At 37.9% G+C, this 23,660-nt stretch overlaps 2 protein-coding genes across 2 annotated transcripts in view; one reads left to right on the forward strand and one right to left on the reverse strand.

Moving 5' to 3' along the window:
* The window catches only part of PFKL (phosphofructokinase, liver type), a 36,996-nt gene extending 26,405 nt beyond the window's left edge, over positions 1-10,591 (forward strand). The window contains exons 16-22 of the mRNA XM_014051785.2: positions 186-338; positions 2,104-2,268; positions 5,036-5,097; positions 7,466-7,577; positions 8,260-8,359; positions 9,115-9,220; positions 9,625-10,591. Coding sequence (XP_013907260.2) covers positions 186-338; positions 2,104-2,268; positions 5,036-5,097; positions 7,466-7,577; positions 8,260-8,359; positions 9,115-9,220; positions 9,625-9,772 — 846 coding nt within the window. The 3' untranslated portion in view covers positions 9,773-10,591. The remainder of the gene's footprint in view (positions 1-185; positions 339-2,103; positions 2,269-5,035; positions 5,098-7,465; positions 7,578-8,259; positions 8,360-9,114; positions 9,221-9,624) is intronic.
* Positions 10,592-14,963: 4,372 nt separating this feature from the next.
* CFAP410 (cilia and flagella associated protein 410) lies at positions 14,964-23,185 on the reverse strand. Its single transcript, XM_087725575.1, has 7 exons — positions 22,995-23,185; positions 21,585-21,603; positions 20,630-20,676; positions 18,736-18,965; positions 17,529-17,703; positions 17,156-17,243; positions 14,964-15,673 (listed from the first exon to the last, which is right to left on the reverse strand). The coding sequence occupies exons 1-7, from the start codon at positions 23,177-23,179 to the stop codon at positions 15,545-15,547; spliced, it is 873 nt and encodes a 290-aa protein (XP_087581701.1). The 5' UTR covers positions 23,180-23,185; the 3' UTR covers positions 14,964-15,544.
* Between the last annotated feature and the right edge of the window lie 475 nt (positions 23,186-23,660).

A 23,660-nucleotide genomic window follows, 5' to 3' on the forward strand; every position in this document is an offset into this window, starting at 1 on the left:
TCATTATTCTGCATAATCACTTTTTTACCAACAACTGTAATTTTCTCAAACGTAACCTCTGCCAAATATAAACTCATAATTCAAAACAATTTCAATCAAAGTTGTCTTTCTCCTACACTCTTTGCCCTCCAGTTCTTAGGCTCCCTGCTGTGGCTTATACTTACAATTTATTCTTCCTTTTGCAGGCATATGAAGGAGTGTTACAATTGGTAGAGGCCCGTGGACAGTATGATGAGCTTTGTATCATCATGTGTGTAATACCAGCTACCATCAGTAACAACGTTCCTGGCACTGATTTCAGCCTGGGATCTGATACAGCGGTCAATGCTGCCATGGAGGTGAGGCTGGGGTTATTGCAACTGTACATTCTAGGGATTTAGGGCAGATTGGCAGATGAGTTGTGTAAACATCCTTACATCAATGGCAGGTGTGTGTGAGAGGAACATGGTGTAATAATGAGACTCATAAATATAATTTGTAGACAATCCTGTCCAGACATTCACTGGATTATGAGCTTTCAACAGATACCTCATATTTTCAAATATTTTCCTAAAAGTGTTTAAGCTAATTATAACTATTTTCAGGAAGCCCGTTTCTCTCCCTCTCTGGGCAATTCAAGGGGCAGTTTATTTGCAGCATTTCCATTCATAGATTTTTCATCTCCAGTAAATCAACCATTTAATAATTGTCTAAGTAGCAAAAATGTTATACATTGCCTGATTGGCATGTTCTATAATTCCTATTTAAAGCCAATTAAGTTAAGAACTATTGTTAACTATGATCATGAATAAATTATTTCTTGTGAGAAGAAAGCACTTCTATTGTATATCCTTACAATTACTTTTGATCATGAATTTGACTGTATTATGAAAAAAGGAAAAAGATTAATCTACAGATTGTCATCAACCTAATGCAACAAGCCCAAAATATTATTGCTGAGAGACAGTTGTTAAGTGAGCTTTGCCCCATTTTACAACTTTTTTGCACAATTCTTAAGTGAATCATTGTTAAGGTTGTTAAATTAGTAACACAGTTGTTAAGTGAATCTGGTTTCCCCATTGACTTTGCTTGACAGAAGGTCGCAAAAGATGATCATATGACCCTGGGACACTGCAACCATCATAAATGTGAGCCAGTTGCCAAACATCTGAATTTTTATCACATGACCATGGGGAGACTGCAACTATCATAAGCATGAAAAATGGTCATAGGTCACTTTTTTAGTGCTGCTGTAACTTTAATTATACTCTTAATTATGAGTGGCTTGATTGCCATCTGTAAGACCCTTAATTATTCTCAAATCACAGCCACTGCCTTTATACACAGTTTCAATCACAGTCTCCACAAGAGGAGGAAACAGTGGGTTAAAGAGAAAAGGAGGTTAAGTGTTTCCTTGTTCTTAGTATTAGCTGGGTAACTGTAAGAGAACCAAGTACCTTAAGAAAACAGATTCCAGGCATTGGGCCAAAGAATTCAGACTCTGTGTCCAAAAGGCATGGAAGGACAGAAACTAGTAAGATAAGCTGGCAAGAAACATTTCTTTAGTTACCCAATGAATTCTTCACTCATGTTCACTCAGTTTTTATAATATTATACCTGCTGTGATTCTATGTCTCTGTATGTTTTTTTCTATTCAAACTCTTTGTAGAATACTGAATGACAGGCTTTGTTTTTCAAAACCCTCCATACAAGTACTGTAGCACCTGACTTAACAACTATAATTGCGACCACAGAATTTAAATGACCATAAGTTGTTATAGTCAAAAGTCAAGTTGGACCAGTTTTACAAGTTTGTATGATGGTCTTTACATTAAATGTGGTAATCCTTGAGAAATGGATGCATAACTGGGCAGCTAAAAATGTTTCCCTGCTCACATTTGCTGAGGGTAGTGATGATAAATGAGATCATCCATCTCGGTTTCTTCTATGGAGTTTGGGAATGTTGTGCTGTGATCTAAGCGAGGTTTGCTCTTGTTAAGCAATTGTGTATCAGTGTAGTTGCATGACTTGGCAGCCTATAATCATGGTCACTGTTTAATTCTTTTCAATATCTGAACATGTAATTCCCCCCCCCCCTTTCATCCTTCATTTTTTGCCATTTAGAGCTGTGACCGCATCAAACAGTCTGCTTCAGGTACCAAACGGCGTGTCTTCATTGTGGAGACTATGGGGGGTTATTGTGGCTACCTGTCGACAGTGACCGGAATTGCAGTGGGAGCAGATGCTGCTTACATCTATGAAGACCCTTTCACCATTCATGATTTAAAGGTGTGCTGCTAAAGAAAATGAAAAGTGATGAAAATGCATGGAAATGTTGTTTCTGTATATTGTGTAGCTAACATTATGTGCAAATGTAGAATATCATATGTCAGTTCATATACAGGTGAAACTCAAAAAATTAGAATATTGTGCAAAAGTTCATTTATTTCAGTAATGCAACTTAAAAGGTGAAACTAATATATGAGATAGACTCATTACATGCAAAGCAAGATAGTTCAAGCCATGATTTGTCATAATTGTGAGGATTATGGCGTACAGCTCATGAAAACCCCAAATCCACCATGTGAGAAAATTAGAATATTACATGCAATCAGTAAAACAAGGATTGTACATAGAACAATATCGGACCTCTGAAAAGTATAAGCATGCATATATACTCAGTACTTGGTTTGGGCCCCTTTTGCAGCAATTACTGCCTCAATGAGAGCAACTTTTGCCAAAAGCAGCAAAAACTGGTTCAATCACCATGGGATTACTGTGCTTTGGCCTCTCCATTTTTCCTCCATACTCTGGGTCCTTGGTTTCCAAATGAGATGCAAAAGTTGCTCTCATCAGAAAACAGGACTTTGGGCCACTGTGCTTCATTAAGACCACGGTCAACACAGCCGTCTACCAGGAGATTTTGGAGCACTTCATGCTTTCTTCTGCAGACAAGCTTTATGGGGATGCTGACTTCATTTTCCAGCTGCCCACGCTGCCAAAAGCACCAAAACCTGGTTCAATGACTATGAGATTACTGTGCTTGATTGGCCAGCAAACTCGTCTGACCTGAACTCTATAGAGAATCTATGGGGCATTGCCAAAAGAAAGATGAGAGACATGAGACCGAACAGTGCAGAAGAGCTGAAGGCCGCTATTAAAGCATCCTGGTCTTCCATAACACCTCAGCAGTGCCACAGACTGATAGCTTCCATGCCATGCCGCATTGAGGCAGTAATTGCTGCAAAAGGGGCCCAAACCAAGTACTAAGTACATATGCATGCTTATACTTTTCAGAGGTCCGATATTGTGCTATGTACAATCCTTGTTTTATTGATTGCACGTAATATTCTAATTTTCTGAGATGGTGGATTTGGGGTTTTCATGAGCTGTACGCCATAATCATCACAATTATGACAAATCACGGCTTGAACTATCTTGCTTTGCATGTAATGAGTCTTATCTCACATTAGTTTCACCTTTTAAGTTGCATTACTGAAATAAATGAACTTTTGCACGATATTCTAATTTTTCGAGTTTTACCTGTATATGCACTTTCCTCCCTTCGCATGTTATGATTCCCACTTTGCAGTTCCTGATTCTCAGCAGTACATGTTTTGCAGTATAATGCATATTTTTCTAATTAAAAAAACTGGGAATACAGGCATATTCAACCTGTGCAAGACTTAATGTTCTTGTTTTACACTTATTTCAACCACTCTCAGAACGTAAAAGATAAAAAAAGATAAAATGGGATTTTAAAAAAATGTCTCCCCAGCCTGGTAATATCTCTGTGGATCTTGGAAAATGGGTGTGGGAGAATAATTCCACAATGCAGCCCCTACTGCAAAAGATTACCAACTGTACTATAATGGTATATACAGTGACTCCAGATCATAGCACCAGGCCCCTATCATGAAATGGATGCCAACTATACAATGTTGATTGCATTCAACAATCTATGAGAAAAAACAGACTTCTTAAATTCCTTCTCTAGTTCTTTAACGCCCCTGCCTAAACTGACTGTTAAATGGTCGTGTCCACCCCTATTAGTTGACACATACATGAACATACTAATCTAGCATCAACATGGCAACCTAGCCATTAAAATCTGTGATTAAAATCAATGGAATTTATATTATTTAGGCCTGTGAGGCATTTTATATCTCAGATGATAGTTATATGTGGCTGAAACCATATTTTTGTGATAAAGCTGTGATTAGAGATTGTAATTGTATAGAAAAACAAGATATGACCCACTGGTCGGTGCTTCAGTCACTTTGATTATTTCATAATTTATTCTGAACTAGGGCCATGTAAGCCGAAAATATTGGAACTAGATTTATTTACCGCATTTTTGGAGTATAAGAAGTGCTGGTGTATAAGACAGAGCAAGGTTTTGAAGAAGAAAATTTAAAAAGGTTTTTGCACTCTGCAAACCTCCCAAAAACGGACCTGGTTTTTTTTTTTTTTAAAAAGGACATGAATAGCCCTTAGGAGGCTTGTACAGTGCTTGGGGGGGGGGAATGGACCGTTTTTCTCTCATTTCTGCCCTCCCCAGCCCCCCAGGAGCTCTCTGAGAACCTTCTAAAAGCTATGCACGGCCATTTTGGTGAAGGGGCGGAGTTTCAGGAGGCAAAAATGCTGTATTCAGTGTATAAGATGCACCCAGATTTTCAGGCTCTCTTTTGAGGGAAAAAGTTGCATCCTATACTCCGAAATATATGGTAGTTAAGAATTCCATAGTTGTCATTGTAGCTTATGTTCTTAGTGATATATGAGAGGAGAGGCTTCTGGATTCTCAGCTCAAAGATACAAACAGGATCATAAATTTTTCTCTTTATCTTTTTTGGCGGATCTGTACTTGAGAGATAATAATTGTTGCACTGATAACTAGTCATTCTGTCCAAGAAGAACAAAGCATTTATTTATTATCTAATCTTGTTCTGTGTAGCTCAGAAATGTCATTTCTTCCTCTTTTTGTCTAAATAACTTTTTTTATTCTTATCAGCAAAAAATATTTCAATAAAAACTATTGTAATTTTTATCTTGCCAGGCGAATGTTGAACATTTGACTGACAAAATGAAAACAGAAATTCAGAGAGGTCTGGTACTCCGGTAAGTCATAGAAATATTTTAACAAGGACGTGTTGTCCTTTGAATTGTCAAAGAAGATGCACATTCCTATTGCAACACGGTGTGGAAAGAGCGGGAACTTTGTACCTTTTAAAAGGTATTTTAATGTATTGTAAGTCCTTTGATGTATTATTATTCCTTTGAAGGAAGTGAGTGCAGCGTAGAATGGCTTCCTTTCTGTGGAATCATAGCTGAACAATGATTCAACAGAACGGAAATTACTGTAGCCTCTGAAATGTTGTAGAGAAATTAATAATTTTAAAATCTGAAAAATTGGCTTTGGTCTGTAGGTATCTAGTAGGCTGCAGAGAAAAAATAATTTCTCAAGTGCAAAAGCTAATGTGGATTGCATCGTTAATATTAAGTGGTTTATTTTATTAATAATATACAAGTGCACCTTGCTTACCAACTGCTTCATTCAGCAACCATTTCAAGTTACAACAGGTGTTGAAAAAGTAAGTTTGCAATTAACTTTGCCCGCACACAGTGAGGAGTACACTAGCTGTTTGCCCTGTGCAATTGAATCTCCACCTCACTGTATTTGCTTTTCATATGCATTCCCCATTCTCTTCTTGCTAATTATTCCAGCGCTGGGGTGACCATTCCAAAAGGTGGAGGTGTGGAGAAAAATGAAAACTCTAGTAAAATCATAAGCATAGTGCTGGTCAGATGATTTTCCATTTAGCGACTACTTAATAACAGAGCTGCTAGTCCCAATTGTGGTTGCTAAATAAGGGCTTGCTGTTATCCCTCCCTTTCTGATATCCTGAAAATATGTTGGATTAAAAGTTCCATCATATACCGTATTTTTCACACTATAAGATGCAGCAGACCATAAGACACACATTAGCTTTAGAGGAAGAAAACAAGGGGAAAAAATCTGCTTCTGCCTTCCAGCATCCATCCGGTATTCATGACTAGCATTCTTGCAGCAAACAGCCTGGTCAGCTTCAGCATGTTATCGCAGCCCCAGCATGTGGCTCGTCAGGACTCGGCTCCATTGTGGCCACCACCGGTCAACTGAGCTGAGCTGCTGCCGCCACCAGGGTATGCTGGAGCCTTTGCTGCCAAGCAGCTGATTGGTGGTTGGATCAGCCTCCCATAATACTGCTAATTAGCTGTTCTAGGTGGCAGGGATTGCCATTCACTGGCACCAGCAACAAACGGCGGCAGCAATCCTCACCACATAGAATAGCTGATTGGCGGTATTACGGCCAATTGATCCAACTGTCAATCAGCAGCGAAGGCTCCATTATTTTACGGCGGTGGCGAACTGCTGCAGCAGTTCTTCATACACACACCCCATATCATTGATGGGGTAAAAATTTAATAATGATTACCATATTTTTCAGAGTATAACATGCACCAGAGTATAAGACGCACAAAGATTTTGAAGAGGCAATTTTTTTAAAAAAAATTGTACTCTGCAGTTTTTGCGAAAACAGGCCCATTTTTTTAAAAAAAGGCATGAATATCCTTTAGGAGGCTTTTAGAGTGCTCTGGGGGGTGGGGATGGGGCCAAAAATGAGAAAAAACGGCCCATTTTTCATGGAAAAGGGCCCATTTTTTAACAAAAAAAGGCCTTGCATAGCCTTTAGGAGGCTTATAGAGTGCTCCTGGGGGCTGGGCAAAATTGAGCAAAAAATGGTCCGTTTTTCACTCATTTCTTTCCCCCCCCAGCCCCCAGGAGCACTCTATATGCCTAAAGGCTCTGCATGGCCATTTTGGTGAAGGGGGCAGGGTTTCAGGAGGCACAAAATGCTATATTCAGTGTATAAGATGCACCCAGATTTTCAGCCTCTTTTTTGACGGAAAAAGGTGCGTCATACTCTGAAAAATACGATAATTCTTTATATTTTGTGGTTTTTAAAGGGTTCTTTCTAAAGCCTTTACCTTTTCTGACATTCACACAAATGTCAGCATTTAAAATATTGTAATTTATTATATATTACATGCATATCCCAAAAGAAACAGTAAAAGTAAAGCATAAAGCAATTTATAAAAAATACCAACAAGCAATGAAATGAAAACTTACTTGTTTTAAGAAAGTTAAGAATTAATCATTCTGCTGATGTTCCATGTATTCAGTACTATTTTCAAACAAATGCCCTGTGTTTTCTTGTTTAGGAAGGGGGGAAACCTGCACCAGAGATCTTTCTTATGAATTAAAAAGGCAGAAATATTCATGGATATGCTGAAAGAAGGAGCCAAAAATACACCAAACTTGCTAGAGACAAATTTAGTATTCAGAAGTTAACATCTTTAATTATTTTCCAGGCAATATTTTATATATTGCTTTTTCTGCAAAAGATTCAATTGTAGTTGCTTACATTATATTTCTTTCTTTTAGCAATGAGAAATGCCATGAACATTACACCACTGAGTTCCTGTACAACCTATACTCCTCAGAGGGAAAAGGAATATTTGATTGCAGAATCAATGTTTTAGGCCATCTCCAACAGGTATGTAGACCTAAACTTCATGATATTGCATTATGCAAATGCCTATGTCTTTGAGGAGGCATAAGCTAATTGATTAAAAATTTTAGTGGAGGGAATAATTGCAGACATTATTTGATAAAGAAGTCCTTATGCATTTACTAATGCTTACCTACAGTTCCAGTAAAAATAAATCCGAGAGGATTACACTGCTATTTATATGATGGCGTTAAAAATGCGGTATAAACCATAATTATTAAACACTTCTTGTTTCATCTGCAATTATCAAACTGAACCATCTACTAAGTAGTAACTCCATCCCAGGCCTTCATGGGCAATCCAGAAGGATACCATGATTCATGGCACTGAAGGCTGCTGGCAGATCAAGTAGAATCAGGAGAGCCATACTCTCTTCATCCCAGGCCCACCACAATTTATTAACAATTGGTGTCCATTGTCATCAAAAAATACATATTTGGCAAGAGCTTCCTCCGTTCAGGGCTATACTATTAATAGATATTTCCCATCTTGGACCTGCCTAGACCTTGCTGCTTTTAACCAATTCCCACTTTTGTAGAACATATTTGCAAAATGGCTTCTGGGTTAAATGGTTCCAGCCAACTATACATCAGCTCAGCTTCTTCCTACAACAGGATTGGCATGGCTGATCTTTTGGGTCTACTTTCACTTTCCTATCTCTCTCTAGGGAGGTGCTCCAACCCCCTTTGACCGCAACTATGGTACCAAGCTGGGTGTGAAAGCTGTTCTATGGATGTCAGAAAAGTTGAAGGATGTGTACCGCAAAGGTGGGTCATAATTATCTCTCAGTGATAGAAGATGTTGATGCCATTGCATCCTGTAACGAGAAGATGCTCAGAACCTGTTGGCAGAAGGAGGTGAAACAATACGCAACAAATAGCATACTCCCAATGGCCTGCTTCTTAGTTTTTGTTTCTAATTAGAAGAATAGCAGGGCACTGAAGGAGAATGATCAAATGGTTACTGTAGGGAATGTGTTGTGTTATATTATGAGGCAACTTATCTGTGATTGGTTGCTCTGATTCTTAGCCATCTATTTTCTAGAGATTTCCAGCAACAGCTTGGCCACTTGCTTCCAGTTAAAGGGAATGAAGAACTTAAATCAAATTTTGAACTCTATCATTTATAATATTCTTTGATGAAGTGGACTTGAAGTACATCCAAATTTATGGCATATAGGGTGGATGTATTTCAGCATTTACAGTTCCTTGCTTTGTCCATGCTGCCTATCTCTGCCCATCGCTTCTGTTTTGTATAATGCTAATCACCTTGAAAATTATTTTGTGGAAATACTTGCTTTCAAACAAAGCTATTGATTAATCAGTTTTATCAGAATGATTATCATGAAGTTTGTTTTCAATGGGTAAATTACATAATTATTTTCCTTGAAATTTGTCAGTACAATAGCTTAGAAAGCTTTCAGTCATTTGCAATATCCAGAATTACCTCAGGTAAAACACAGGCATTTATGTGATGAGATGATTTTCTTGCATTACAAGTAAAGATACTCTTGTTTCTCTAGGCCGAGTATTTGCCAATTCTGCAGAATCTGCTTGTGTCATTGGCCTGCGTAGGAAGACTGTGTCCTTTAGTCCTGTGACAGAGCTTAAAAAAGTCACCGATTTTGAGTAAGTGTATTGGTGGAGTATCACTAAAATTCTGAGGAAGGAACACTGATATGCTGGAAATTATGGCATATAGAATGATGTCAGATAATTTGTTCATGCATTGGTCAATTTCCTCTCTGTCTGCTGATGTAGACATGACACATAATTATTCCTTTTGAAGATCTCAGAATGGTACTACATATATTGAATCTAAAAGTGAGCTGTGGTACTTCTAGGTATTTATATCTGCTTTTCTCTTCAGCCTGAGGGAATGTACAGGTCAAACTTGTAGCTGTGTCCTATAACTTAGATATTCTGAGATTGTTTTTTAGAGAGACATGTTATGCATATATTCAAAGCCGCTTTGTGGTTGAACCACCTGTGCCCGACTGGTATTCATTCAGAATTTGTGTGTTTTTCTGCAGACATAGGCTTCCTAAGGAGCAGTGGTGGCTGAATTTACGCCTTATGCTGAAGATGCTGGCCCACTACCAGATCAGTCTAACTGAATATGTGACTGGAAAGATCGAGCATGTCACTCTGCGTACACTCAGCATCGAGAAAGGATTCTAGCTAGTCTTCCCTTAGCCATGTCTCTGATCTATGTAGTTCTCTCCCTTTCTGGTCTTCTCATGCCTTTCGAGTGCAAAGCTGATGCTACTATGAGCCAACAAGAGTGTGGCCAAAAGACAGCCTGCCTTTGTTGCAGAATTACTCCATGCCCACACAGGTTCTTACATTCTTTCCTGCCCACTAAGGAGCATGGATGGGTTCACTTATCCTTCCTCAAGTCTCTTTGTTGCTCCATGAAGTAGAGGGTATGTAATGCCGGACAGAATGTGTTCCTATTTCACAGGGTTTTAAAAGCATCCCTACAGTATTTAGAAGAATTATGTACTGCTTGCCAATAGACAGTGTGCTACTTTAGAGTCTTATTGGCCTGGTGCCAAGAAGAATGCAAATTTTGAGAAAGGGCCTTCCTGTAATTTGGACAAAATAGTTTCCCAAAATGTCTCCTTGGGAAAATTCTCTAAAACAACCAAGAATTCCTACTATTGACACATAGCAAAGATCCTTCTTGGCAGAAGGGACTTGCTTGCAATACAGCAGCAAACATTAGGAGAGGTAGTTTGTGCTGACTGGGAAAAAGTAGCATTTCTAAGTGCTCAGCAGAAATTGCTGATATGCCGTCACTTTCCTTAGAATCCCTTTCTTCTTTCTATCTGGCTCATGTGTCTATCCCTGGCTGGTCTGTGATGATGGCACAGCTCTTGACTCTGTTGTGTCTCTACCTTTCTGGTGCACTTATGTGAATCCACTGTCCTATATTGCCTGTTTGTATGTGGCATTGCTTTCTGTCCTGTAGAGATATTAAAATACATACTGAATCAACTGTGTTTATGCTCAAATGGTGTTTTTGGTTGGAGACTGGCCTCAGATCTGCAAGATGTGATAAATTAAACAGTTTTTAAATTCCAGTCTTACTCATACCTAATTGTTCACTGAGAATAACTTTTCTAGGTAGTGTTGAATAAGACAGGAGGCAGGATAGCTTATAACTATATAAGTTAGTGTATAACTATATAAATTTTCATACAAAGAGACATTTGAATTTAAGATGCTGCCTTTGTTCGAAATTCAATTATTTGATTTCTTAAATGGAAGTTAAAAAAATCAATCTTAAAAATTGATGTTTCCCATTACTACATCTGATCCTTCTAGCTGAAAATGCAAGGGTACACATGCTCTGACATATGTTAATATGACACTGCCTTGCAAGGCAACGAACACATAACCTCTTGCATCTCAAATCATCTTCAATCCAATAAGATAGGTGCCAATTCTCACAACATACCTGATTATTAACTGAAAAACTTCGCTTCATGGAGAATTAAGAAATTATGAGAATTTGAATTAAACAGTAATAGATTTGAGGAAGGGGTCTAGGGGAAAAAGAGAGATAATATATACTTTAAACAATAGTGCACTTCTCAGGACCTGGATATAAAGAATAGAGCAGAATGAGAAGTTCTATGAAGATTATAGCAAAGTTATTGGGCAAGCTAGTGTTGAAGCAGTTTTGGGAAATGTTGGGTGGGGAAGCTGTTTGGTTCAGTTGCTCATGCTGTAACAAATGATGACTAAACTTCACTAAACAACTAATAGAGTTCATGTCAAACGTTATCAAACTGCACAATTTCTGAGGATAACGAGTTATTTGTAATAGCATCATGAAAAGCACTGATGACGTGAAGCGAGGCATTGAGGCAGTTCCACTCTGTGGAAAGTTCATCTCGGCTGCCTTGAGGGTTTTCGTTGCTTGTCTACACAAGTGCTATCCCTGATTTGATGGGGAAAAAATATCATTGTTTATTTAGGCTTGCATTCATGAAGATAATCTAGGAACTTAAACACCATAATTTCTTTCAATTAGGAAAAAAAAACATTGCATAGTTCAAGACTTTTTTTTTGCTGGGCTTGTGTAAGAATAAGTAGCTCAAGATAAGGAAAGAATGTGCTGTGATAAAACAGCAAAACATCATAAATTTACCATAATTCCTAGATGATTAAACACTTTGGCAAAAACACTCTTAGCAGCTTTAGGACACAATGTGTGGAATACAAACTTCTCATGTTCTGAAACAACCTGAGTTTTCTACTGTCATCTAGATAGTTAACTACACCATTTCTGTCATATACCCTATTGCTATTACATTTTATTAGGATATGTTCCCAATATAGTCTTTTCTCATTGTTATCTTCAGAACACTACCATAAAATATGTCAAGGTGTGTTTTAGCCTAAAAGGTGGCAACTGGACTATGTTCACCCACCCACTGAATACTAACTACAGCCTGGTCTTCCCCACTGGATATTTCAATCTAAATATGTCAGTCACACTGGTGCCTACATGGTTATTTTCTTAAGTGTCTGTGTATTGGGACAATGTCTTTGAAAATGACAAAATCCTTTTAGACATGAATCATTCTATATTAAAAACTGCTCTTATTACTGATTTCCATGCTCTAACAGCTTTTCTAAAAGACAAGCTGCAGGTGTACATGCTAAAGCCTTGTTAAGAATTTTGGCCTAATGAAGTTAAACATAAAAGATTAAAATAAGGAAAATATTGAAAGTTTGTGATTTGAGAAACAATTGTGAATATTAAACTGTTTTCTTTATTGATGTGTGGCATATTTCATGTTTTTCCTTATTTCAATCTTTTATGTTTGACCATTAAGCTTTTTTCACTGGAATATAATACCTTTGAGAATATAAGTTTCACCAACTATGTCTTAAATATAGTTAGATGACATATTGCCAAAAGTATTCACTCACCCATCCAAATAATCAGAATCAGGTGTTCCAATCACTTCCATGCCCACAGGTGTATAAAATCAAGTACCTAGGCATGTAGACTTTTAACAATCATTTGTGAAAGAATGGGTTGCTCTCAGGAGCTCAGTGAATTCCAGTGTGGAACTGTGATTAGATGCCACCTGTGCAACAAATCCAGTCGTGAAATTTCCTTGCTCCTAAATATTTCACAGACAAATGTCAGCTGTTTTATAAGAATGTGGAAGCGTTTAGTTATGAGTTATGAGAGTTTATTTATATGCCGCCCTTTTCCCTGGGGGGACTCAGGGCGGCTTACAACTCGAAGGGTTTGGGAACGAGAGCAACTTAGCCATGAAGTGGTAGGCCACATAAACTCGTCCCAACATCAGTGTGTGACCTCACAATGCGCTTCTGGAAGAATGATCAAAAATTCCCATAAACACACTCCTAAACCTTGTGGACAGCCTTCCCAAAAGATTTGAAGCTGTTATAGCTGCAAAGGGTGGATCGACGTAATATTGAACCCTATAGATTAGGAATGGGATGTCGCTTACATTAAGTTCATATGCGAGTAAAGGCAGGTGAGCAAATACTTTTGGCAATATAGTGTATTTGGTGTCCACACTTCTTTGACAGTAAAATATTCTATGGTAGATATTGCAATATAACCAATTTTTACAAAATTATATGCTGTTTTCGCTTTATAGTTCAGTTCTCAAATGAAAGCAATTCCACTTTTCTGAAAAACATTGCAGTTGGTTGGTATCTGCCCAGTTTTTTCTACTAAACAATTCCTTGCTATCTATATGAGAATATTCAAATATAACAGATGTCTTTTTATTTAATACTTTTACAAATGCTATCTTCTCCACAACCTCTGAATTACTATTATTTTGATGAGCCATAGTTATTTACCACAGTTTGAGCAAAAATTCTGATTCCTATGTAAGTTTGAATAGAGATATTGCAATATAACCAATTTTTACAAGATTATATGCTTCCAGAACAAAGTGATGCACAGCTGTAATGGTCAGAGATAACTTTACAATAGTGGTATCAAACTGGTGACCCATGGGCTAGATGCGGCACGCACAGGCCACACCCACCCAGGTCTGCAAATGGGGAAAACGTCAAGAAATGTGACATGACAGCAACGTGTCACCAGTTTGATACCCATGGTTTACAATATGCAAGTGTTCATCCTAAAGTCCTGATCATAGGAAGCACTGGCTTTAAAGCATGTGCTAGAGAGGACATATACACACATTTAGTCATAACAAAACCAAAGGACTTAGCATTTTTTTTTGCATACTTAAAACACTGGATGCCCAATTACTATTGAGGATTGAAACATCAGAATCTGAAAAACTGAACTTTTAGGTGTTACTAGAACATGGTATTTCCTATACATCACTCGGTCACTTAGCTTACAAATATTTTTGCCAGCAGTTTTAATCAAATAGGTGAAGCTGCTCAAAAAAAAAACCAGGCACCATTTTCCCACCAACTTAATATTTTTAGACTGAAAAGTAAAATTTATTTTCATGTGTTGTAACATCACCCCATAAATGTTTTAACAGAAGCAAGAAATCCCAAGTTACAAATGGAACCTGTTGCAAACCAAGTTTTAGTAAGGGCCAGATAATCCTATACATCCTGAGATAAACACTGATCTGGATCAGTGTTCTATAAATAATCAGCAAAAAAGTACATAACTTTAAGCACAGTCAATAATCAAAACTATGTTAATATTATAGAAGGAATTTTTACTTATTTCATGGCATAGTGGGTCTCCTGCACTAGACATATTTTGACAGACTAGAGCGGCTAAAGGACCCACTATCTCAAATAATACTGAACTTTGCTCAGCAGAGTTTAATGCTGACAGTGGTGGTGTATCCTCTTCCCCTCCATGAAGCCTTTATTTTTTAGAAGGCTTTACTTCATAGACTGAAAGAAACCTTCATATTTATAAGATGTAAATGGAATGTAGGGACACAGTGGCTAAGACGCTGAGGTTGTCGATCAGAAAGGTTGGCAGTTCGGCGGTTCGAATCCCTAATGCCATGTAATGGAGTGAGCTCCCGTTACTTGTCCCAGCTTCCGCCAACCTAGCAGGTTGAAAGCATGTAAAAATGCAATTAGAAAAAATAGAAACCACCTTTGGTGGGAAGGTAAGAGTGATCCATGTGCCTTTGGTGTTTAGTCATGCCGGCCACATGTCCAGAGAGACTTCTTCAGACAGTGCTTTGTAACGAGATAAGCATCGCCCCCTAGAGTCAGGAACAGCTAACACATATGTGCAAGGGGTACCTTTACCTTACCTTTAAGTGGAATGTAAGTGAAACTGAGTTGCAAGGGATATCCCCCCCCCCCAAATAAATTTCAAGTTACTTAATGGAGGAGAAATGATGACAGCAAAGACTTGGCTTCTAGCTTTTAATTTAAACATTCAATGATTTTCTTTTTATGAATTTTAACTTATGAAATTCTGGTTTTGAGACCAGGATTGTCAAACACTATTTAATGGAGGAGGAAAAGGAAGAGTCATGAAGCTTAGACTTGCTCCAATATTGGGATATTAGGGAAGGCCACCAGGTCTAACCAAGTCAGATATATCACAGGTTTGGTCTTACAAAGGCATGGGTAAACACGTCTAGGCATGATTCTTCCAGCAGGAAGGTACTAGCAAGACATGAAGTACATCCTCTTCCAAATGATAAGTCCTTTTTTTGTCTACAAATAGACATAATCTATACTTGCTTATTTGGAATCTCTGCTGCCAATCATTGTGGAAGGTGGAATAATAGTTGTAAAATGCAGGCACATAAATTGTAGGTGAAAAAGTTACTGTCAAACATGGTTCTAAGCACATGCAACACAAGATGTGCTTGTTTTGTTTTTCTGTACAAAATCATCCATTCTCATGGGAAGTCCAACAATATACAAAGGATCCTAGTAGAGCTAGTGAAATTTTGCTGATCCAGAAACAGTTCCTTGGATGTGCTATCGGTCCTCATGGAGTTCCTTTTTCTGCAAGGCTTGGAGTTTGTTTCCAACTGTTTGATGGATGACTTCTAAACCCTCTGAATCCAGCTCTTCTAGAAGTAACATGATGGCATTGAGGATATTATTCTGTTAATCAAGGCGACAAAAAACAAAATCAGAGCAGATCATAGAATTAATTACTGTGCAGATGCTACCTAGTCCTCTTATTATTACTATGGGTAGTCTTTGACTTATGACCACAATTGAGCCCAACGTGTCTGTTTCTAAAAGACAATTAAGTGAGTTTTGCTCCATTTTATGACCTTTCTTGCCATAGTTGTTAAGTGAATCACTGCACTTGTTAAGTTAGTAACATGGTTGCTAAGTCACTATGGCTTCCCAATTGACTTTGCTTATCAAAAGGTCAGAAAAGGACTCTGCAATCCATCATAAATATGAACCAGAGGCCAAGTAAGCAAATGTTGATCACATGACCAGGGGGGTGCTGGAACAGTCATGTGAAAAGCAGTTCATAAATCACTTTTTTCAGTAGTGTTCTAATTTTAAATGGTCATTAAATGAATGCTTTTAAGTCGACGACTACCTGTACCTTACCGTTTTCCTCCAATCTGTTCTCACATATTCAAACAAATTATTCTAGGAATACAACTGAATTTCACAGAAGATAGATTTATCAATGGCACCATATAATTGGAACAAGTATGGCAAAAGAAAGCAAACTAGGTACCAACAGTAATAGAGTGCAATTCCCCAAAAAAATATTGAGTACCACTTGAACACTGTTATTGACATCATTACCATCAGTCAATTGCAAAGGGCAAGTTTACTTGAAACGGCTTACATCCTGCCATAATAACTTTAACACCATCAAACAACAACATCTCTATCCCATGTCTTTGGGAAGGACATGAAGGTGGATAAAAATACCCAAACCAGTCTAAACATCTGTCTGACTGTGCAATCAACCGTAATGAAGATTTTGTCCATTCCAATGGTATTCGTATGGTGCTCCAGATGCTTTGGGATTGTACCCAAGGCGCTCTATTACAACAGATACTATCTTTGCTTTCTTTTATCACAATCACTCTACCTGTATTTGCAGATCCTTATATTTTGCTATTTTCTTCAGTTTTTTTCTCTTCTATTTGGCTGTCTCCAAGTACTGCTAGTTCACTGTCTGGATTTTTTTGACTTACTTATTGACAATTGTTAAATCTGGGATGTTATGTGGCAGGTACTTGTCTGTCCCAGAGCACTTCAGTTTCTTCGTTTTCTATTACTTCTTCTTTACTTCTATTACACCAGTTCTTGCTTGTAGGCAAGTGGTATTTCTTGCAGCTATTCCATTGCACTACTGTTGTTACTTTGTCATGCCATTGGGTTTATAACGAGTTGTCTTGCAACAGCTAACTAGGTGGTCACTGTTTCTTCAGCCTCTTTGCAGAGACAGCATTAATTTTCTGCTGCTGTCTTCTCAATTCTTTCACTGTTAACAATGCAGCTGAGCTAAGCTGATTATTACTTGAGTTTTATACGTTTAGTGCAAGACAAATACATCATATGATTCAAAATACAGATTTTTGGGATGGTGAAGACTCTTCTACTCACCCATCTTGGGCGGGTACCATCTACTTCTTTGGGTGAAAATGTATCTTTCGGAACAACAGGCTTCATACCAAGCTGCTTACGGATTTTACTGCACAGAAAGAATATAAGTAAAAGAATGACTTCATGCAAAGTTCTATTAACATGTAAGATGCAACGAACTATATTTAAAGAGGAACACATAGATGCTGCACAAAAAAATTACATGTTTCTGCATACTTAAAAATCATGGAATCCCTTCTCATATTCCAATTTATTGATTTACAAAAGTGAGTGTATTTTTCACTCCTGATTGAATCACATGTTGGACAAAGTATTCTTCATAAATTAAGTCCAGAAAATAAATGCTAACAACACATAACAGAACTCTCCTCACTTTGTCTCCTCAAGTTCAGTGCTGATGTTCATGAGTTCATTTTCTGTCGTACACTCTGTCGTGCTGGACTCAGTGTTAGAGTATTGGCAGCAGCTGTCTACATCTGTTGTAACTGGGGGTGCTGTTATCTCTTCTCCTTGTACTAGTGCATGTGACAGTTCTTCCTCTGTCACCACTATACAAATCAAACAAAAGCCAAAGAGGGAGCAGTATTACTTATTTGTTCTTACACTGTTCATAATCCATCCCACCCCAGAGAACTCTCAACAGTATACAGCAATAAAAAATTTTTTTAAAAAATAAAAAGTATTCCAAGCAGATTCATCATAGCAATAGCACTTATATAGCACCTCATAGTGCTTTACAGCATGCTCTTGAACCCCGTCAGGGTCAAACTCCTGGCTGTAGGCAGAGTTAGCCTGCATTACTGCACTTTAACCACTGCATCCTCAGGGCTCTTCATATTAAATTGAAACTTATAGCATGTTTGATATAGTCCTATATATTATACGATGTATTTATTAGTACAAGAAGAAAGGCTCCTTTGATTATAAAACCTTTACCTATATACCATTCTTCCAATATAGTTAAGTCTACTGCTATTTTGTGAATTGATAACTATAGAAATTAACTGCTTTTTCATATTTGAAACTAAGAATATATTAAGAATGAATTTATCAAAAATACTTTTCCATTAATAAACGGGTCCCAAATTTTATAAAACTAGAGAAGTAATAAAGTATGAGGAGCCAGAATTTGTTGCCACTTTTTTTAATTTTCTGAAGTTTAAATATGCATTTCAACAGCAAATATTTATTTACACAAGACAAGAATAGCATGGACTTAATTATAAGTTAACTGAAAGAACATTAATATTCTTTTGAGCTCCATATAATGCGAGCTCCGTGGCGTTCATTTTGTCCTGCTCCAAAACTTCCCCACAGGAAAGACTGAAAAAAATTCATTTTCTCTGAGGGTTATAGACGGTAAGCTGGGGAGGGCTGCATACTGCTCAATGGTTGCTCATCAGGATATTAAAGGGATATCTAATTGTTCTTGGCAAGGAGTTGTTTTCATATGAAACAATAAATTAATACCCTCCCATCATTAGTTCAAAGAAATATTAATTCAAAGTTAAATCTCATTTTGACACACAATTCTTAAGTGTTTCACACACTACCACCAAGAAATGTGCTGCTATACACACTCTTATTGTCAAGCTTCTGGAGACTAGGAAGATTACGCAGAACTGTCATTCTGTAGCGATGGTGGTCAGAGCCACAGCAGGGATTCTCAGACATCCAGAGGATTCTCAGGCGGGGCAGTTTTTTCAAGTGGAACAGCTCATGGAGGTTTGAAATACAGTTTCTCCTGAGGTAAAGCTCAGTTAGCTTCTCACACTGGTTAAAAGGTTCCAGACTGCAGATATTATTTGCACTAGAGAAAAAAACAAGGGCAGCATTAACAACTACAATTCTTTGTGCAACACCAAAATCTTGGGCAGGTGGATAAATGTGTGTTTGTGCCCTTTCTTATGGTTCCATAGAACATCTGAAACCATGAACAAGAAGAGGACAAAGAAAAATAGTCAGATTATTACATTTACATTGTCTGTTACATTTTCAACATTTTGAAACCAGAATTATAGCATCAGACTGTACACACTGATATTCAAAATTACCCATTTCCTAAGAGAATACAAGTCTTGAGTGCTATTATTACTGAACCTAGGAGTAGAGATTGGGTCAGTAACTAAAAATGCATTGAAAAAAGAAAGAAAGTGAAAGAAGATAAATCTGGGATACAAAGTACAGAGTTATGATAATGTGCACTTATAGAGAGAGATCAGAGAGGGGTCAAAAATAAATTCCTGAAATGATATGTACATACACACATAGACAGCAAATATATGTGTGTGTGTGTGTGTGTGTGTGTGTGTGTGTGTGTGGTGTTGTGTTGTATTGTATTGTATTGTATTTTTGCTGATAAATAAATCAAGGGAGACTAGTATAGATCTATTTCAAGCTATATATGTGTGTTGTATTTTTGCTGATAAATAAATCAAGGGAGACTAGTATAGATCTATTTCAAGCTATTTAGCTCTCATCAGCTAGCCATACCCTTACTGGGATTTATTTATCAGCAAAAATACAACACAAATGTACAAAAGGCAACAGTAAAAATATTGGGTTTCTGTCGTGATGGACTCTTGTGACGAGCCGATTGACAGAAATGGAAGCAGTTAGCTTCCTCCCATAGTTGGAGCATACCAGGGGTTGTGACACTAAATATATATATATATATAATAGATAAACAGGTAGGGTGCTCAAGAATGATTTGAATGATGTACAGTTAATGAAATGAAAAATGAAGATCTGTAATTTCCTTCCTTGTGATCTGGTGTTATTAAATAAAAATAACAATAATTTGTTTGTTTGTTTGTTTGATTTATATGCCGCCCTTCTCCCAAAGGACTCAGGGCGGCGTACAACATTAAAAAAAAACACATATTACAAAAGTTAAAAAAAATAGATAGAATATCCAAAAAATAAACCCAAGTAAGATTAACAATAACATTTAAAAATTCAATTAAAATTAACAATAATGAATCATTTATTTTATTTTGTTCAGGCCCGGCCGGCTTGCTGGAAAAGCCAACTTTTTAGGGTGCGTTGGAAGGACCGGAGGTCGGGGATTATACAAAGCTCCGGGGGCAGCTCATTCCAGAGGGAAGGTGCTCCCACAGAGAAGGCTCTCCCCCTGGGGGTCGCTTAAATTTAAAGCCTAGAAAAGAGAGTATAGTATAGCTGGAGCGGTAGGTTAGGCACATAATGTAGAAACATGAGACTACACATGCATGATCCAAAAATGAAATAATACCACTGTATGAATTTTTACTGAACAATTATGTATAGATATTGCTAAAGAAGTTTGAAATTTTTGCTAAGCTTAAAAATGATACATAAAGGCACAATGATTTAAAAAGCACATTGCCTGAATGCTTAAGAGATAGTAAGGACTTCTTTTCAGGTTCCACGTTGAAAGAAAGACCACTGATTTTCCTTGGCTTTTATTTAGTCAGCCACCCTTCTAATACACACCTGAACGTGACCACTTCAACATTAGGAAGCTGATGGCAGATTGAGATCTAGATAATTAAAAAGAAAAGAAAACAAAATATTAGCAAAACTTCAGTCTTGCAAGGAGAAGGAACAAATATATGTAATTAATTGATTGATTAGAAATACTGTATTTAAGCATCTGTAACAAAAGCTCCATATTACGACATTCTTATGTCAATTGAGGCCAAAATGCACTGAATCTAAATATCTACAGAGATCAGTTGAATTTATAGTTTTTCTATTTCAAAGAAACCTACATTATTACTGAGTGCTATTTTCCAGAATTTCAAGAATAGTTATTCCTTAGAACAATGTTTCTGAACCTTGGTACCTTTAAGATGTGTGGACTTTAACTCCTAGAATTCCCCAATCAGCTGGGGAAGGCTAAGGCCTTCTGGGAATTGAAGTCTATGCATCTTAAGAATGGTAAGGTTAAGAAACTGCTCTCAAATATAAAAGCAGATTTAAAAAAAATCCTTTATATCCTAGGGCTTGAACCTGTTCCAAACAAACATACATTATGACTTGTGCTTTCCTGAATGACAGTTCAGATATATAGTGCAACTGAGAGTCCATTGAAACTCTCTGTCAATCAAGCAAGATAAATCACAGTGATATAACATCTCCAAATGATGAGTCAACCCCCTATATCTCTTCTCACAGGCAGTTTCAGCATGAGGTATGTGTGGCTAAAGCTCAAAATTACACCACTGCCAGCTCCTCAGCCCTCTAATATCTACTTTTCCAAAGAGAAAGAGGCAAAGTACCAACCAATGAGTCTTTGCTTCTTCCCTGGATTTAGTATCTTTTGATTTCAGTCAAGTCAGAAAATAGCTGACAACCATTTACAATCCCCTGCTGGGAACAGATTATGAGAGACAACCAACAATTATTTCCATTTCTTACATATTAGAAACTTAGAAATGGTACTTACATCTGAGATACGGGTTCCCCTGAAAAAGAAGAACACATTTAAAAAGGATGTATAAAATAGTATATTAACTACAGCAATATTCACACTATGGAAAGCCATATAGGAAAGAACAATTTGAGCCCTCTACAAATGCCTTTTGTGCTTTTAGTAAGCCTGTGAAAGACAGCGTAGCCTACTTATGACCTGCTGTGTACATCTTGTTGACTTCTCTTCAATATGTCTGTGCTCGTAGGTGTACATATACTATTCCATGCAACTGGAAAGCCTTTGAAATTTATCTATTCTGTAAAAGAGTTTCTATCTATGTGCAAGTCAAACTATTTGTAACCACACTGTAGCTAAGCCAACAAGTGTGTGCATGATAATGGGAAAGAGCTATTACCCCACATTTCTGGATAGATGTTAAACAGAAACAGGATCTACAGACAACAGCTGTAACCACAGCAGAGCAGCCACTCTAGTCCTTATGCCCAGGAAACATATAATTTGAATGAATGAAAGCAGAAGTCTCTATTCTGACTGATTTTACAATGTCTTATGTAACAATTCGGAATCTACGATATTTCAGACAGAAGAAAACAAAACCGACAGGTGGGGATAAGTGAAGGATATTTCTGAATGATAACTTCAGAATATTTTTGGAAGGAAGTGAAAGAACTACTATTGTTGAGAAAAAGGAGGAAAAGAAAAATAAGAGATATAGTAATAAGCATGTATGTTATCTAATTAAAAAAAAGTATTTGTTAGGGTGTTTGCAGGGTGAATACTATTAGGAGGCAACCCAGAAGCAAAACACAGCACAGAGACTTATTTTGGGGGGCCAAAGCTTCTCCTTGGATGGACCAAAGTCAAGTTTTACTATCTTTTTTTATGCCACACACTTGATCAGTGGATGCAAGGGAAAGAGAAGTGGTGAAGTGAAGGCTAGGAACTAAAAAGTAGCAAAGAGTAATGAAAAAAAATGAATAAACAGATAATTAATTGTGATTTTTAATCCTGCAAAACACAAAATAAAAATACTGAATTGGGATATAATACCCATTTCAATTAATGTTTACACAGTGGCTTTAATGGTTACTGGGGCGGAACTCTTTCCCTTTTCAACCACTCTGGATTTAGAAATCAGAAGAGAGACTACAACGATTTCAGGAATTCACTTCTCGCTGGGCAAAGCCTTTATCATAATTCTGCAAGCCACACGTTTCTCATCACTAGACCTCTCGGTCGACTATCTCGACCTTTCGGTGGCCATTGCAAGACAACGAAGCAAACAAAAGCGAGGAGCAGAAGCTTTCCAAGTCCTCGCTGAAACTACAGCGACCAGCATCCCAGCCGCCACGGCCAATGGCGAGGAACGCCGAAAACTGCAGTTAATATAAAAGGCCGCCACCTCCTCCTCCTCCTCCTCACCAGCAATTGAGCTTGCGGACCCCTGCAAGGCTCGTAGCTTTCGCTCGAGACAGAACCGCTTTACGAGTCAATTTCATGGTCTCCGCACAACCATCGGACTTCTCAGGTCTCTTGGCTAAGGTTGGCTTGGGAACTTCCGACGCGTTTCCCACAACGACTCCAGGCGCAGGCGCCATCATCTCCATCCCACTCCCCGCGGAGAGCGGCAGCCAGAGGCGGGACTTAACCATCTAACTCCCTCCCCCTCGTCGTGGCCACGCCCTTTAACGACGGCGCACAAGCTGTGCAACCATTGCAGGGGAAGGGTTAGTTGTAAGCCGTCTCCGGAGTTGAAGCAGGCAGGCGGGGAGGTTTGTTTTCCGCTCCACGGAGGGCTTATCCGCTGAACTGTTGCCCTTGATAGCTTACTTGGGCATTATTTGTGTTCACAATAATTGCACTGCTTGTACATTAACCATGTTTGTCTCCTGCCCTTCGGGTTGGTGGATGGAACTCGCCCTTTTTCATTATTTAAAATACTTGCTTCCCCCCCCCCTCTTACTTCTATTCAGCGTTTTTCCCCTACATTCAAAAGTAGCATATCTGATTTCTCCCATTTGTACTTCATCTCCTTAACACTTCTGTCGTAGTCTGGGCCAAACAAATAAGAGGAAAGCCTGCTTGCAA

This window comes from Thamnophis sirtalis, unplaced genomic scaffold, assembly GCF_051295495.1.
Source record: "Thamnophis sirtalis isolate CommonGarterSnake01/CBP01778 unplaced genomic scaffold, rThaSir2_p1.2 scaffold_11, whole genome shotgun sequence".
In the NCBI taxonomy this organism is placed as follows: Eukaryota; Metazoa; Chordata; class Lepidosauria; order Squamata; family Natricidae; genus Thamnophis; species Thamnophis sirtalis.